Here is a 15,706-nt window from a genome sequence, read left to right as displayed (position 1 = left end):
ACTCCATTGTAAGTTGAGGAAGGAGACAGATCCAAAAAAAACTATCTCTACAACTTACATCAAAGAGTGTTCTGCCTATGTTTTCCTCAAGGAGTTTTATGGTGTCCAGTCATATATTTGGGACTTCTAAAACTATGTTGAATAAAAAGTGGCAAGAGTGGGCAATCTGGGACTTCCCTGGTGGCGCAGTGGTTAAAAATCCACCTGCCAATGCAGGGGACACGGGTTCGAACCCTAGTCTGGGAAGATCCCACATGCCGTGGAGCAACTAAGCCCGTGCACCACAACTACTGAGCCCATGTGTACCAACTACTGAAGCCCATGCACCTAGAGCCCGTGCTCTGCAGCAAGAGAAGCCACCACAGTGAAAAGCCCACGCACGGCAACAAAGAGTAGCCCCTGCTCGCTGCAACTAGAGAGAGCCCGTGCACAGCAATGAAGACCCAACACAGCCAAAAATAAATAAGTAAGATAAATAAATTTATTTAACAAACAAAAAAAAAGAGTTCAAGAAAGCTTGGGAGAATTCAGTTAGCCTGTTAAGTCAGTCTTGGTCCAAGCTTCTGACACCACATTACAAAAAGGCTCCTCTGTACAACATCCAACAATAGGAACCAATGGACCTTAAATTGAGATGAGTAAGAGTCTGAAAGAGGGTGATAGGACAGGCAGCTGGCTGAAGTTTCTCCTCCCACTACAGCTAAATACTTCATCTGCCTCAAGCAAGTGAAATGACCAGCCCACACCTAATTAAACTGCATAGTGATGGTGCTGTGCCACCTTTACAGCATGACAGACACATAGCCTCACCAGTAGTCAGCCACAGAAATCAATAGCTGACATTTGCTCAACGAAATACAAATTGAGATTAGCTAGCTTCACTTTTTATTCAGCAAATTTAAGTCTGCAATCAATTCCTGTGCCTGTGTAGACTATGGAAATTGGTTTTAAATGGATTTGTTTCTTCCTTAGCTAATTACAGTACACAAGTAAATTCATAATCAATTGCTACCTCTACTTTTACTGTATACATTTCCATGAGCAAAATAAGTCTGTCAAAGATGGATATTACGATGGTCTTTACAGAGAGAAGCTACTAAGTGCTCCACATACATTGTAATATATCAGCTAGTTAATGTTAATTTAAAAGACTGTCTTATTTGTTGAACAAATGTGAAACCTCCCCTGTGGTTATTAGTTAAGCGTATAAAAAGTTCTCAGTTTTATCAAGAGCCTACTTGGAAAAATAGAGCTTCGCAGAGTGCCTGGCACATTATAGACAGCGCTCAGACAATATTAGCTGTTATTGATGTAGTGGGTGGTGTACAATGGGTAACACTGGAGTCAGGAAACTTGAGGTTCATATACTAGATCCATCATCCTTTTGTTTGGGTTTTCAAAAATTCATTTTTAATTGAAGTATAGTTAATTTACAATGTTGGGTTAGTTTCAAGTGTACAGCTAAGTGATTCAGTTATCATATATATGTGTATATACACATACACATATGTATATATATTCTTTTTCAGATTCCTTTCCATTTTAGGTTATTATAAGATATTGAGGATGGTTCCATGTGCTATCCAGTATAGGTCCTTGTGGTTTATTTATTTTATATATAGTAGTGTGTATATGCTAATCCCAAACTCCTAATTTACCTCCTCCACCCCCACTATCCCCTTTGGTAACCATAAGTTTGTTTTCTATGTCTGTGAGTCTGTTTATGCTTTGTAAATAGGTTCGTTTTTATCTTTTTTAAGATTCTACCTATAAGTGATATCATATGATATTTGCCTTTGTCTGACTTACTTCACTTAGTATGATAATCTCTAGGTCCATCCATGTTGCTGCAAATAGCATTATTTCATTCTTTTTTATGGCTGAGTAATATTGCATTGTATAAATATACCACATCTTCTTTAACCATTCCTCTGTCAATGGACATTTAGGTGGCTTCCATGTCTTGGCTATTGTGAATAGTGCTGCTATGAACACTGGGGTGTGGGGTGCATGTATCTTTTCGAATTAGAGTTTTCTCTGAATATATGCCCAGGTGTGGGATTGCAGGATCATATGATAGAGTTACAAAATCATCACTCTTGACTCACCAGTTCTACTCCTGGGTATATGGCCAACAGAAGCAAGCATTACATCCACCAAAAAATGTGTAAATGAATTCACAAAAACCAAAAACTTGAAATCACCCTAATGACCATCAACTGCAGAGTGGATAAATAGATTGTGGCAAATTCACAAATCAAATACTACACAGCAGTGAGAAAGAATGAAAAGCATGGATGAAGCTCACAGACATAACTGTGAGCCAGGCTGTACTGTTCCGTTTATGTAAAGTTCAAGTACAGGAAAAAGTCAGATGGTGAAAGAGGTTTGAATAGTGGTTTCTCTGGGAAGAGTTATTGCCTGGGAAAGGTGCATGAAAAGGAGCCATCAAGGGAGCTGGAAATGTTCTATTCCTTGATCTGGGTGGTGGTAACATGAGTGTATACATATAAAATTCCATCCAGCTGTAAACCTAAAATTTATGTACTTTAATGTTATATCGTAATTCCTTCACCGACTATATGACCTCAAACAAATCATCCTCTCTAAACCTCCATTTCCTCATCTATAGAATGGGGATGATAATATAACTACCTCCTCGGATAATTATGAGGTATAAATACAATAATTCATGTAAAGCATTTAGCATGGAGCCTTGTATACAATGAGCATTTGATAAATGTTTCCCATTGTGGTCTCTCACTGAGAATGCAGTCGTCCACAGGCAGGATTCAGGAGTTATAAATTGCTTGAGGAATCATACTTAAGGTAGAAGCTAACATCACAAATGCATGTGAACCTGGTTTTAAGAAAAACAAAGACATCTAATCCTATGTTTATAAACTTGAGGGAAAATTTTAGATTCTCAGCTTCTAAATATTGTTTCCCATAGAATTCATTTACATAACAAATTACTCTAATGAAGTTGAAATACTATTCAACGTAAACCAAAAGATGGGTGTACATTTCACTTTGAAGGTATGTCTCATGTAATTTTAGGTACACTCGTTTATATTTGCTCCACTCTCGCTGGGGCCTAGACCACCGATTCTGGAAAGCTGATGCTTGGGGCCACATACTAACTCTGAAGACACCACAGGACCTGGAAACCGATTTCTACAGCAGTGATTTTCTATGGAAGCCCAGCAGCCAAAGGAGTTCAAAGGACTTTCTAGCGTCTCACCTGAGCGTAGGTAAAGAATGAATTACTGATCATGAAAATGGCTGAATTACTTCTTGGGCAAGTTTAGGAATAACAGCAGGTTGATCTTATCATGACCATTGCTGCAAAATCTATAAGGTTATAGGACTGAATATGAGGACTACAAATTTAAGGTGCTAGCTAGAATAGCAGAGGAGCCTTTAGAAATTAGTTTCTGCCTGCAGAAAACCATGTAGTATTGGGAATTCTTTTTGTTTGTTTTTTTTAAACATCGCACTGCCACAACTTGTGGGATCTTAGTTCCCCGACCAGGAATCGAATCTAGCCCCGGCAGTGGAAGCGAGGAGGCCTAATCACAGGGCCTCCAGGGAATTCCCGGAATTCTTGTCATTAAACATTTTTCAAATATTTTATAATAAATAATATAATGTGTCCACCCATTTTTAGATACTTCTGTGAACCAATAAAAGACTGATGTCATGAGCCAGGGAAGCGTGGAGAACAACGAAAACACAGTCACCCTGTAAATGTGCCGAGCAACGATGGTGGGTCAGTGGCTCCCTCAACAGGTCCAGCCCGTGGACGTGGTCCTCCAGCCTGGCCCTCCTTCTAAATCCACTAGAACTGTGATAATGGAAAGGTTGTACAGCTTCTCTGCCCAATACCATAGCCACTAGCCACACATGGCTAATGTGACCAAGGAACTGAATTCTTCATTGTATTGAATTTTAATTCATTTAAATTTAAGCAGCCACATGTGGCGAGTGATTATTGAATTGGGTGGACAGTTCTTGCCAGTCAGATCTTGATGAGCCCGGACCCTTCCTGTTGGGGAGATACTAGCGTCCTGCCCTTGCAGACCCAATTCTTCCCACGGTCTGAGCCAATCTTGAAGCCAACAAGACATAATCCAGATCCTTCCATCCCATCACCCAACCTTGCTGCCCCTGGATCTGGTCAGCTGTTCACCTAGCCTGCCAGTAACTGCATTGAGCATTTGATCTCTCCTTTTGTCCCTGGTCTTCTGCCTCAGTGTCTGCCTAGCTTCTTGTTCACAGCTAGGGGGAAGAGTCCTGTTGGGAGCTCTAACCCAGATGACTGAGGCCTTAAAACTCTCTCTAGGTCCTGCCATTCCTGCTCCCTGCAGTCCTGCCTCAGATGGAGCTGTGGCTGTGAATGGGCTGAGTGCCCAAAAGCACAACATCACCAGTCACCTGTATTTGGTTTTCACCCATTACCAGAATCTGCCACTGCTCTACCCACTAAGCACCAGGCAACCCTCTCAGATGTTAGGCTAGAGAAATGGTTTGGGTTCCCCCAGCCCAGTGGTGCCCATCCACAGCTTCTTCTTCCTCCCCACTGGGCCTATGGTTACAGCTGAGGTCCAGATTCTTCATCCAGCCTAAAGTTATTCAAAGTTAAATCATGTTCCCAGTAAAACTGTAAACACTTAACTGTATATGAACAGCTAGATGAATATTTTATTTACATTCATAAATGATCCTAGAAAATAAAATATATGTTCACTTATTATATTTGTGGCAATAAAAGGCTCTCATCTAGAACTCTTTGGTAAAATAGCATGGATTATATAAAATCATCATGTACTCTGACATTGACTATTATCGTAATTTAGGGAAACGTCTGTCAAAACCAGGAGGCTCGTGGGTGCAGCTTGGCTTATAAATACTTGACAGGAACATAAATGTGTATATTCCCCAGATGTAACTGTCTATATGACTCGCAGCATTTCAGAATGAAGGGGTTATTTCTGAGGCATGTGAAGGTGATTCACCCACTGAAGGATGATTTAATTCATCATTCTGTCCAAGAAGTGTGGAAGGTGGCCCTGTTGGCCTGCAGTTTTGAACTCTGTCATATACACTTGGCCACCAGCACTTGGGGAGTCATAGGCTTGAAAATAACGTCCTTTGAGTTCTTAGTGTTCTGGCTGGAAACCCATATTTCTCAGCTGGGAAATGGGAGGGCAACGGGTACTTGAAGAGAGTACAGTCCTGTAGCTGTTTTCATGATGTGATGAAATGCCTGGATTAACCTTTCAGGATCCTTAAATGTTTTTTGTTCTGAATGATCTGAAACAACTTGGAAATAAAGTGAAATAGTTTTAAATAACCAGAATGCTACATAGCGATATACTTAAAAATGCAAACAGCATTCAGTTGTCCAGAGACTGGTTTTCTAGCTGTTTATTTTTTCTTCCTCTGGATTTTCTACCAATGACTTGTACCTCCACCTGCTGGTGCACTGAGGAAATGAAATGGGAATAAAATCCAAGCAAGTAAATTAAATGATTTGCGAGAATCTCTGATACAGGTTTGGTGGGAGAAATGGTCAGAATTACGGTCTAAAATGAAGTTTCTGAAGATTATCGGGTTATGGGGGCGGGGTGGTGGTGCTGTGATGAATTGGGAGATTGGGATTGACATATGTACCCTAATATGTATAAAAGGGATAACTAATAAGAACCTGCTGTATAAAAAAATAAATAAAATAAAATTCAAAAATTTTTTAAAAAGAGAAAAAAAAAGATTATTGGGTTAATCCACTCATCCTCTGTGTTAACTATTAAAAGTGAGATGCAAAAAACAATTAAAAATACCTGCGATAAACATCTTATCTCCAGCTGTCATCATCTAATTCAAGTATCTTGCCATCACCCACGTGGCATCCTTTCAACACTAAAAGTTTTACAAGAAAATGCAGCAGAGTGTTGAAGTATAAACCAAATCATAAATCAGAACAGCTCATGAAGTCAAAGACAGAAACATCCTCAGAAATGTAAATCGGTCCTAAATCTTCAGCAGGCTCATAAAATAAGTGTGTAAAATGCTACTGAAACTACGCTACAGCAGAACATTTTAAAAGCATGGACTCCAAAGCCAGAGTTCCAGAGTTGGAAATCCAGCTCTACCCCTTACAGCTGGGTGGCCGTGATCAAATTACTCCAACAAGTCTATGCCTCAGTTTCCCCATGTGCGAAATGGTGTTAAATGACAGTACCTACTTAATAGCATTATCATGAGGATTAAGTGAGTTAATACTTGTAAAGCACCTAGAACAGTTCCTGGCACATGGTAAAACTTGTATAAGTGCTCAATAAATAAATAAAATGTAGCTGTTGCATACTGGTAGGAGGAAATGTGATTGTTATTACCGAGACACAAGAAATGGTATTTTCTCATGCTGAACACATTGCCTTGATCAAATTATTGTTTACTAAAACTACACCTTGAGCTCTCATGGATTTAGAGAGCTTGCCTATTATTACAAAGAGGAAACTGAGATAAGGCAAGAATAAGCTGGAAATTCCCTAAATAGTGAATAAACAGTAGGAGTTCCAGGAATTTGATTTTTTGTTTTTTGTTTTTTGTTTTTTTTGGAAAAGGCTTATTTAGCATTAAATGATCTGGAAAGATACATTTACTGTAAAATCTTCAAGTTTTAAGCTGACACTAAAATTTTCCACAAAACAAAGCAGCACAATGGAACTTGTAAAAACAACATTATTTTACCCTAATATAAAATGTGATATTATCATCTGAAATAGTCATACAGTTGCAATGTATATTCTGGTTAGACCACACCTTCATTCATCCATTCAGTAAAAAAAATGTTAGTACACATTTGATGCCAGTGATCAGCATGGAACAGGGAACAAATAATAAACAAACAAATATATAAAATAATATGAGGCAGTGATAAATGCTATGACGGAAAATAAAGCAGGGTGGAGAGTGGCAGTAACAGTGGGGAGAAGCAATCTGCAGTTAGGAAGACCTCTTTGAGGATGGATATTTGAGCAAAGAACTAAATGAAGGCAGAAAGCAAACAATATGGACATCTTGAGAAAGAGCTTACCAGGCAGAGGGAATAGCAAGACCCTGAGGTCTGAAATAAAGACATGCTTGGTCAATTAAAAAAAAACAAGAAAGCCAATAAAATGACCTGAATTATCAAGGGGAAGAGTGGTAAGAAATCAGATGGGAGAAGCAGCCAGGAGCCAGATAATACAGGACTTTATGGGCCATGCGTGGCTTGTTTACAAGCATGGCCTCAAAATTCTTTAATAATGTTCCAATGTAGACATGGGGTCTTTGTCCCCTTCCTTTGAATCTGGTAGACTTAAGATTGCTTGGACCAGTAGAATATGATGGAAATGACTATGTCTTTCTGAGCTTGGGTCATAAAAGAAGATGGGTCTTTGTCTTGTTTGTTGGAGCATTCATGTTTGCAACCGTAAGCTGGCATGTGACTTTCTTGAGGCCGCCATGCTGTGAGAGAATCAAGTCACGTGTACAGGACACATGTGGCCCCCCTTCCCACCCCCAAGTCTGCAATCCTAGAATTTCAGTCATCCTAGATACCATGCCAGACACATGACTGAATAAGCCTTCGGATGATTCCAGCTCCCAGCCATCACATCTTCTCAGCTAAAGCCTCAGAAACTGAAACAGACACAAGCTATGTCCCGTCCAAAATGGCCCAGAGAATCCATGAGCATAATATAATGATTGTTGTAAACCGCTGCATTTGGGGCTAGTTTGTTACCCAGCATTCATAACTGGGACACCATGATAGGGATTTTGGATAAGTGAGAAATCTTTGGAGAGTTGATTAACATAATCTGATTTATGAAGTAAAAGGATCACTCTAGTTCCTGCAGGGAGAACAGACTGCAAGAGGGCAACCATGCAAGCAGAGAGGCCAGTTTGGAGCCTATTGCAGTTGTCCAAGCAAGAGATGATAGTGCCCCGGCTAGGGCAGCAGCAATGAAGATAGTTGCTTGCTCTGTCCAAAATCCTTTGTGTCATTCTTGATTTGTATCTTCCCACACACAACTTCCAATCCATCAGCAAATCCTATTGGAATTACTTTGAAACCATATTGTCAATCAAAGGTCTTCTCACTAAGTGAATAGAGGTGTCATTTCCAGAGCTACAAACATTAGAGGAAGAGTGGGTTTGGGGAACAGAAATCAAGAGTTCAGTTTTGAACATGTGATATGCTCATTAAACACCCAAATGGAGATGTGGAAGAAGCAAGTAGGTACACAAATTTGGAGGTCAGGAGAGAGGCTGTTTCTGTAGTACTATGTTCAACTCTAAGTGCCTCATTTTAGGAAAGATATATACAAACTAGAGAATATTCAGAAGAAGGGGACCAGGATGCAGATACCTTAAAAAGCCATACCATGTAAAATAAAAAATGTTGAAGGAACTAAACATAGGGTGGGCAAAAGTATCTATGATGGTGAAGAGGCACTTGAATCAGTAGGACACACCATCAGGACTCATCTTTGAGAGACTAAACATCTGATGCCCACTTTTCTGGAGACTAACATAAAACACCTCAAAATTAACTATGCCTTTCCCCACAGGAGCTACCGTTCCAGAACCAGACACCATTACAGAGATTTTGACCTCAACACTACAGGAGATGGACTGAATAGCATAAGGCTGTATTGGTGCAGGATTCACTGAACAGAGCAAAGCCAAACAAAACCACATACCCCTCAAAAATAAATAAATAAAATTTAAAAAGAAATATCAAAAAAAGAAAAAAAAATCTATCCCCATATGTTCCCAGCAAATGACATACTGGCCTATATGAAATTTACCTATTCATATGCTGTTCCCTTCTGGAATACCCACAGGGACGAAGTATCCTTAGTGCTCGTGACACTAAGTTATTTTAGTATTAATAACCACAATATTCTGATTTTTCAGTATTTTCATCTTTTGCATTAATAGAGGCAGTTTAGTAGGGTGAGTAAGAGCAGGAAATCTGGGGCTTCCCTGGTGGCACAGTGGTTGAGAGTCCGCCTGCCGATGCAGGGGACACGGGTTTGTGTCCCGGTCCGGGAAGATCCCACATGCCGTGGAGCGGCTAGGCCCGTGAGCCATGGCCCCTGAGCCTGCGCGTCTGGAGCCTGTGCTCCACAATGGGAGAGGCCACAGCCGTGAGAGGCCCACGTATCGCAAAAAAAAAAAAAAAAAAAAAAAAGAAGAGCAGGAAATCTAAAGCCAGAATTCCTGGGCTAAGATCTTAACTCCAACATTTGGGCAAACTACTTAAAGTCTCTGTGCCTCAGTTTCCTACCTCATTAGATTTATCATGGGGAATACATAAGTCAATAAATGTATTTCAAATACATAGAAACAGCTATATAGTCAGTGATCAAAAATATCAGCTCTATTCAGCAGCACTCAGCGTACTCCCATCTATGAATGTACAGTTAAGACCCCTTGTTTAGTTTTTTAAATTATGCATTTGGGCATATAATATTATGGCTTTGAAAGCAAGAACTTCAAAGTCACATGTGTGAACTTACCCTCTTGCTTTGCAATCATTCCAAAAGGTGCTTTCTTGAAATCAGAACTGTCGTCATTCAATTCACTGTCTCCTTTTCCACTATCTCTCACACTAAACTCATCTGGATTTGAATGTGTCCTGGAAGTGAAAAGGAAAGAACTACTCTGTTATCCATAAAAATGTACAAAATTTCAAACCCATGGCTTAGAGATAATGATAAATACTCTGCAATTACCTTAAACTTGCAGCAGATTTATCCTCTCCCCATAGGAATGGGGAATGAAAAGGACCTGAGATGGAACCCTGCTTAAAAAGAGGTGTGAGGGGGGCTTCCCTGGTGGCGCAGTGGTTGGGAATCCGCCTGCCGATGCAGGGGACATGGGTTCGCGCCCCGGTCCGGGAGGATCCCACATGCCGCGGAGTGGCTAAGCCCATGAGCCATGGCCGCTGAGCTTGTACATCCGGAGCTTGTGCTCCGCAACGGGAGAAGCCACAACAGTGAGAGCCCCGCGTACCGCAAAAAAAAAAAGAGGTGTGAGAGCAGCAGTTAATAATATTTCACCCTTAGATATCAGAACTGACAGAGCAGGCACAGCATCCCTCATCTGCAGTGCTGCAGGAAGACACCATTTAAACCCTGACGGAAAGGGATCCGAGCTGGACCCATAAGGAAGTTACCAGGGGCCGAAACAGCAGGAATAGACATGGACCTCCAGGAACACATGAGCATCAGGCCTCCTCCTGCCCTCATCTGTGGAGAATTTTTCCTCTCAAATAAAAAATAAACAAGTCCTGAAAAATTAGCTACTTGAAGTCCCAAACCTGATCAGGCACTGAATTTTCATAAAGCTCCCAGTGTGAAAATTTACTGAATGCTAACGAGGACACTAAGAGAGCTGGGGGTGGGCTACCTGGGCCCAGGGGATCCCGCTTCTCTTCGGAGGCGAGGGGCATAAGGACACCGCACTGTTCCCGCACTGGGAAGTCTCGGCAGACTCGTTCTCCTGCGCCTCTGAGGAAATGGAAAGCCGCGGTGTCTCCACGAAGAAGCTTGGGTCGAACCTCCCAGGATCAGCCCCTGATGTCCTGCAACATGGGCAAGTCTGGCCACTGCTCTCATGGCACCTGTTGTCTGTGCTCACAAAGCCTCTTCCTCCGCGTCCTAGCCTTGCCTGAGCAGGAACAAGTCACGGTGACGATGGCCACCGGCGGAAGGCCGCAGCCACTGGTCAAAACCCCTACCACAATCGCGGAGAGGTCAGGGTGACGCCCTGCTCCATGAGCTGTGCGCCGTCCTGCGGGTCCCTCCCATTCCTGGTTTGCCGGCGGAGGCGGCCGTGGCACCAGCACCACCTCTCCGCCAGGTGGCGCCGAGTGCGCGGGCACGAGGAGCAAGGTGGCCGTGCACTACCGGGCCGGCCGGCCTCCGTCCCTCACCACTACGGCCGCCGTCAGCGGGTCGGCGGGCTGCGGGGACAGGCGGCACTGCAGGGACAGCTCACCCGTGGCCGGGTGTAGAGCTAGCGCCCCGGGGCCGCAGTTGCTGCGGAGCAGGATGTAGGTCAGCTCCGCGTTGAGGTCTTGCTCCGCGTCCCTAGCCTGAAGTCGGGTCAGCAGGTAGCCCAGGGGCGCGTCCCGGGGCAGAGGGGCCTGGGCTGAGTCACTGACGAGTGGCGGGGCGCGTGGTCGTTCTGGTCCTCCTCATGCAGCCGCACCACGGCCCGGCCCCGGAGCGGCGGAGAGCCGCCGTCGAGCGCCTCCAGCCCCAGCCGCAGCTCAGCCAATTCCTCGCGGTCAAAGCACCGTCGTGCGTGCAGCTCCCCAGTGACGGGGTCCAGTGAGACGTAGGTGGACACGGAGCCTCCAGCAGCCGGTAGGTGACCTGGCCGTTGCGGCCCAGGTCCGGGTCCCTGGCGGCCACCGTGGCCAAGTAGGCCCCAGGTGGGTTGTTCTCACTCACCGACACCTGGTAGACCGGCCGCGTGAAGAGCGGCTCGTTGTCGTTCTCGTCGCTCACCCGCACCAGGTAGGGCCGCACGGTGCGCAGCGGGGGCGCGCCGCGGTCCTCGGCCACCAGCGTCAGGTTGTACTCGGCGATGCGCTCGCGGTCCAGCGACCCCGCGGTCACCACCAAGTAGCTGCCCGCGTAGGCCGGCTGCAGCCGGAAGTGCTCGTGCCCATAGAGGGCGCAGCGCACCTGCCCATTGGCTCCCGAGTCCCTGTCCGAGGTGCTGACCAGCGCCACCAGGCTCTCGCGTGCCGCCCCCTCTGGCACCAGCGAGATGGCTCCGGCCTCTGGCGTCCCGGGCCCGGTCGACGAGGTCGCGTCCGCACCCCCGAGAGCAGCGGCGGCGGCGGCGAAGGGCGAGGCGACAGGCGCGCCCGGGGCGGCCAGCGGGGTGATGGCGATGTCCGGCGCGTTGTCATTGACGTCGCGGATGCACACGATGACCTTGCAGGTGGCGGCGCGGGGCCCGGGGCCCCAGTCCTGTGCCCGCCCGTCCGAAAGTGTCCTGGCGCTCGTAGTCCACGGGCCCGGCCAGGGTGAGGCGGCCCAAGCGCAGGTTGAGGCGGAAGAGGCGGCGCGCCTCGGGCGTGGTACGGGAGCCGAAGGCGAACATCACGTCGCCGTTGGGGCCGTCGTTGGGGTCCGCCGCGTCCAGGTCGAGCAGTAGCGAGCCCACGGGCGCGTCCTCCGACAGCTCCACCTCGGCCACGGCGCCCTGCGTGAAGGCCGGGCTGTGGTCGTTCGCGTCCAGCACGCGCACACTGAGGGCGGCCGTGGCGGAGCGCGGCGGGCAGCCTCCGTCCTGGGCCACCAGCTCCAGGTTGTAGGCGGCCTGGCTCTCGCGGCCCAGCTCCTGCAGCAGCACCAGGTCGGCGCACTGGGCACCGTCCGCGCGCGTCTGCAGCTCCACGCGGAAGGGGCTGTGCGGCCAGGCACACGCTCTGCAGTCCATTGGCCTCCACGTCCTCGTCTATGGGCACCTCCAGGGGGATGCGCGTGCCCACGGCCGCGCCCTCAGGCACCTCCTCCGGGATCTGGGCCCGGGGAAAGCGTGGCTCGTGGTGGTTGACGTCCCTCACCTCCACTTCCACGTGCACCAGCCGGAACTGCTCCTGCCAAAAGCTGACCACTTTGAAGGCCTGGCCGCACAGCCGCTCGAGGTCCAGGCCCAAGTCTCCGAGCACGGTCGCCCTCTTGCACCTGGATCAGCGAGCTGTTGAACTTAATCAGGCGGAACTGGCCTGGCACCTCGCGCTGGTAATTAAACAGGATGTGGTCCGACAGAACACCGATGAAGGTGCGGGGGGCTTCTTCCTCAAAGGTGAGGAAATTGACAGTTTCGATGCAAGACCCTGACACCAGAAGCAGCAGCTGCAGAAGCAACAGGAACCCCAGTCCAGCCCTGTGTAAAGTGTCAGCGGGGAATCTGAGCCTCCAGTGAGACATTCCTGTTAGTCAAAGGGAAAGAAAAACACCAACAATCCGAGTCTCTGAGCTCAGACTTCCAGCCTTCTCAAGGCCTCCTGAATGCACAGTCAGGAGACACTTGCCGTCTTAAATACTTTTGATCACTAAACCCTCTCTGCTATGTAATCGCTTTTTTCTGCCTGGGGCCCAAGCAAGCTTCTTCTGAACCCTACCGGGGAGGTTACATAGGGAAGAGTATGCAAATAAGCATCCATCTGGACCAATCCACAGTCTCCCGGCCTCTGGGTCATGTTCTTCCCTTGAAAGAACTCACAGAAGGGCCTGGAGAGCTGAACAGTGGCCAGGGCAGTGCAGGGGGTCATTAAGATCCCTACAGAAGTTTACACTATAAAAACGCACCCTGCTTGCTTTGCTAGTGTGCCCGAATCTCACTTTGAGAGTATGCGCAGGGGACCCGCAGTGTCTTTATTTCTTCCTGAGCACACACAGTCCTCTGACAGAGGCACAATTGCTCTTCTCCTTTACCATTTTGAAACAAATGCATATATGCATCCTTTGCTACCCACAGTTATCCATCTATATTGGGTTATCATTTCCTATATTGAAAGATTCTGGCGGAACAACTTCTCCAGAGTCAGGCAGTCTCTAATCAGAGAAGGACTGTTTCCCAAAGTAATCATTTCTGAATAGCTTTTCCCAAGCAAAGAAGCCATTAATGATGAAATTACAGCCCCTTCATCTCCTTTTATGTCAGTAATTACTTATACATGAAGACTTGGTGTCAGTCAGGGAGGTTAGTCAACCACAATTCACTGCAAGGGAGAGTTAAGGGTAAGAAAAAGATTTAGGGAAATATATTGCAGTCAGTCTTGTTAAAAATTGCTATACACCAATTATTTTTTAAAAGCCCTTGGCTGAAGAAAACCGCAGGTGGCCTGATAGGCTGAAGGCTAAAGAAACATTAAACCATCTGTCTGAAGCACAATAGTCCTATATTAAGTTCTCTTTATGTGTGAAGTGTTCTAAATGCTAAACAGTCCCACATGTTAATGATGACATTGTTCCTCGAGCCATGGAGCCGTCATCAAGGCAGAGTGTTCTTTAACCAGTCATCTTGAACAAAATCAGTGAGCAAGCTGAGCTATTAATATGCCCAGGCTATTCTTGGCCTCTACATGATCTGTAATGTTATTGATTCCTGCAGAGACATGTCAGTAAGTGACTATTTTTTTTCCTTTCACTCTTAAGAGGGAGGTGCACTTATTTTAGCACCAGGATCTGTGAACCCAGTTCTGAAACTGAGCCACCATTGATGAGATCATTAATTTCCAGGGGTTTTAATTTAGTGGAGCATTTGGCAAGGACTCTAATTATAAGTACCAGTAACCGATAGAGAAGTACAGTGGGGAGCATGACTTGATTTTCATCAGGTACTCTGAGATCCTAAAAAGAGAAAAAGCTTCATTTTGTTTACTTTAGATATTTTTAATTTAATTTTTTATTGTAGTATACTTGATTTACAATGTTGTGTTAATTTCTGCTGTACAACAAAGTGACTCAGTTATACACACATAGACATTTTTTTTATATTCTTTCCCACTATGATTTATTGCAGGATATTGAATATAGAAGGACTGGGAGTTTGTGATTAGCAGAGGTAAACTATTATATATATGATGGATGGGCAGCAAGGTCCTACTGTACTTTAGATTTTTTAAATTTTGCCTGATGAGGCATTCATCTGAGGAAGGAAACAACTCTACTTCAGTTTAGTGAGACTAGATTTCTTTTTTTTCTTTTTTTAAAATTTAATTTAATTTATTTTATTTATTTATTTTTGGCTGTGTTGGGTCTTCATTTCTGTGCGAGGGCTTTCTCTAGTTGCGGCGAGCGGGGGCCACTCTTCATCACGGTGCGCGGGCCTCTCACTGTCGCGGCCTCTCTTGTTGCGGAGCACAAGTTCCGGACGCGCAGGCTCAGTAGTTGTGACTCACGGGCCTAGCTGCTCCGCGGCATGTGGGATCTTCCCAGACCAGGGTTCGAACCCGTGTCCCCTGCAATGGCAGGCAGATTCTCAACCACTGCGCCACCAGGGAAGCCCAAGACTAGATTTCTTGTTGGCCAGTATCCTCAATGGTATTAAGACAGTTTGCTTTCTTTCTTAGAACTGAGTACTCCAAGGAAGCATCTGGTTATTCAGTCTTTGGGTCTCAGGGAAAACAAGAGGATCTGATCCCTTTACCCAATTTCTTCATTCCTAGATGCCCCTTATCGGAAGACTGAAAACTGATTCAGCCCATGCATTTTAAAAGGTACATGCTTCCATGCACTTTAGCCAGGAGAGGGACCCATTTCATCACAGTCCAAGTCTTGTCCCTTTTCTCTCTCGTGGCACACAGTCCCTGCCAAACCTGGCTCTTGCCAGTCTTTAGCGTCATTCTTGCTGTTCACGATCAGAAAATCTGCTCAGTATCCTGAAAATGAAGAATAGTCTATGACTGTATCTACCGAACATCAAAAGACCCAGATAAAACATTTTAAAAGTCAGGCAATCATACACATTACTTCCACAATGCTAAACATCTGGCCACTTAATGTTTGAAAACATCCACCTATGATGCTTAAATGCTTGATTGCATTTTCCCCACTTCGCCTCCAGCTGTTTGGCAGCAAGGAGACCATCTATGATAAGGAATGTGCTATATTGTCAGAGA

General features: G+C 45.4%; 1 protein-coding gene across 1 annotated transcript in view; it reads right to left on the bottom strand.

The window, feature by feature from the left end:
* Window positions 1-13,354, bottom strand: part of LOC132477412 (protocadherin-8-like) — a 39,130-nt gene extending 25,776 nt beyond the window's left edge. The window contains 11 exon segments of the mRNA XM_060079773.1: window positions 9,576-9,694; window positions 10,235-10,323; window positions 10,468-10,642; window positions 10,729-10,794; window positions 10,968-11,235; window positions 11,238-11,414; window positions 11,417-12,060; window positions 12,062-12,499; window positions 12,501-12,749; window positions 12,751-12,935; window positions 13,205-13,354. Of these exon segments, the coding sequence (XP_059935756.1) occupies window positions 9,576-9,694; window positions 10,235-10,323; window positions 10,468-10,642; window positions 10,729-10,794; window positions 10,968-11,235; window positions 11,238-11,414; window positions 11,417-12,060; window positions 12,062-12,499; window positions 12,501-12,749; window positions 12,751-12,935; window positions 13,205-13,354 (2,560 nt within the window).
* Window positions 13,355-15,706: the final 2,352 nt, after the last annotated feature.

This window comes from Mesoplodon densirostris, chromosome 17 (assembly GCF_025265405.1).
Source record: "Mesoplodon densirostris isolate mMesDen1 chromosome 17, mMesDen1 primary haplotype, whole genome shotgun sequence".
Lineage (NCBI taxonomy): Eukaryota > Metazoa > Chordata > Mammalia > Artiodactyla > Ziphiidae > Mesoplodon > Mesoplodon densirostris.
This window is presented reverse-complemented; position numbering and strand designations above follow the sequence as displayed.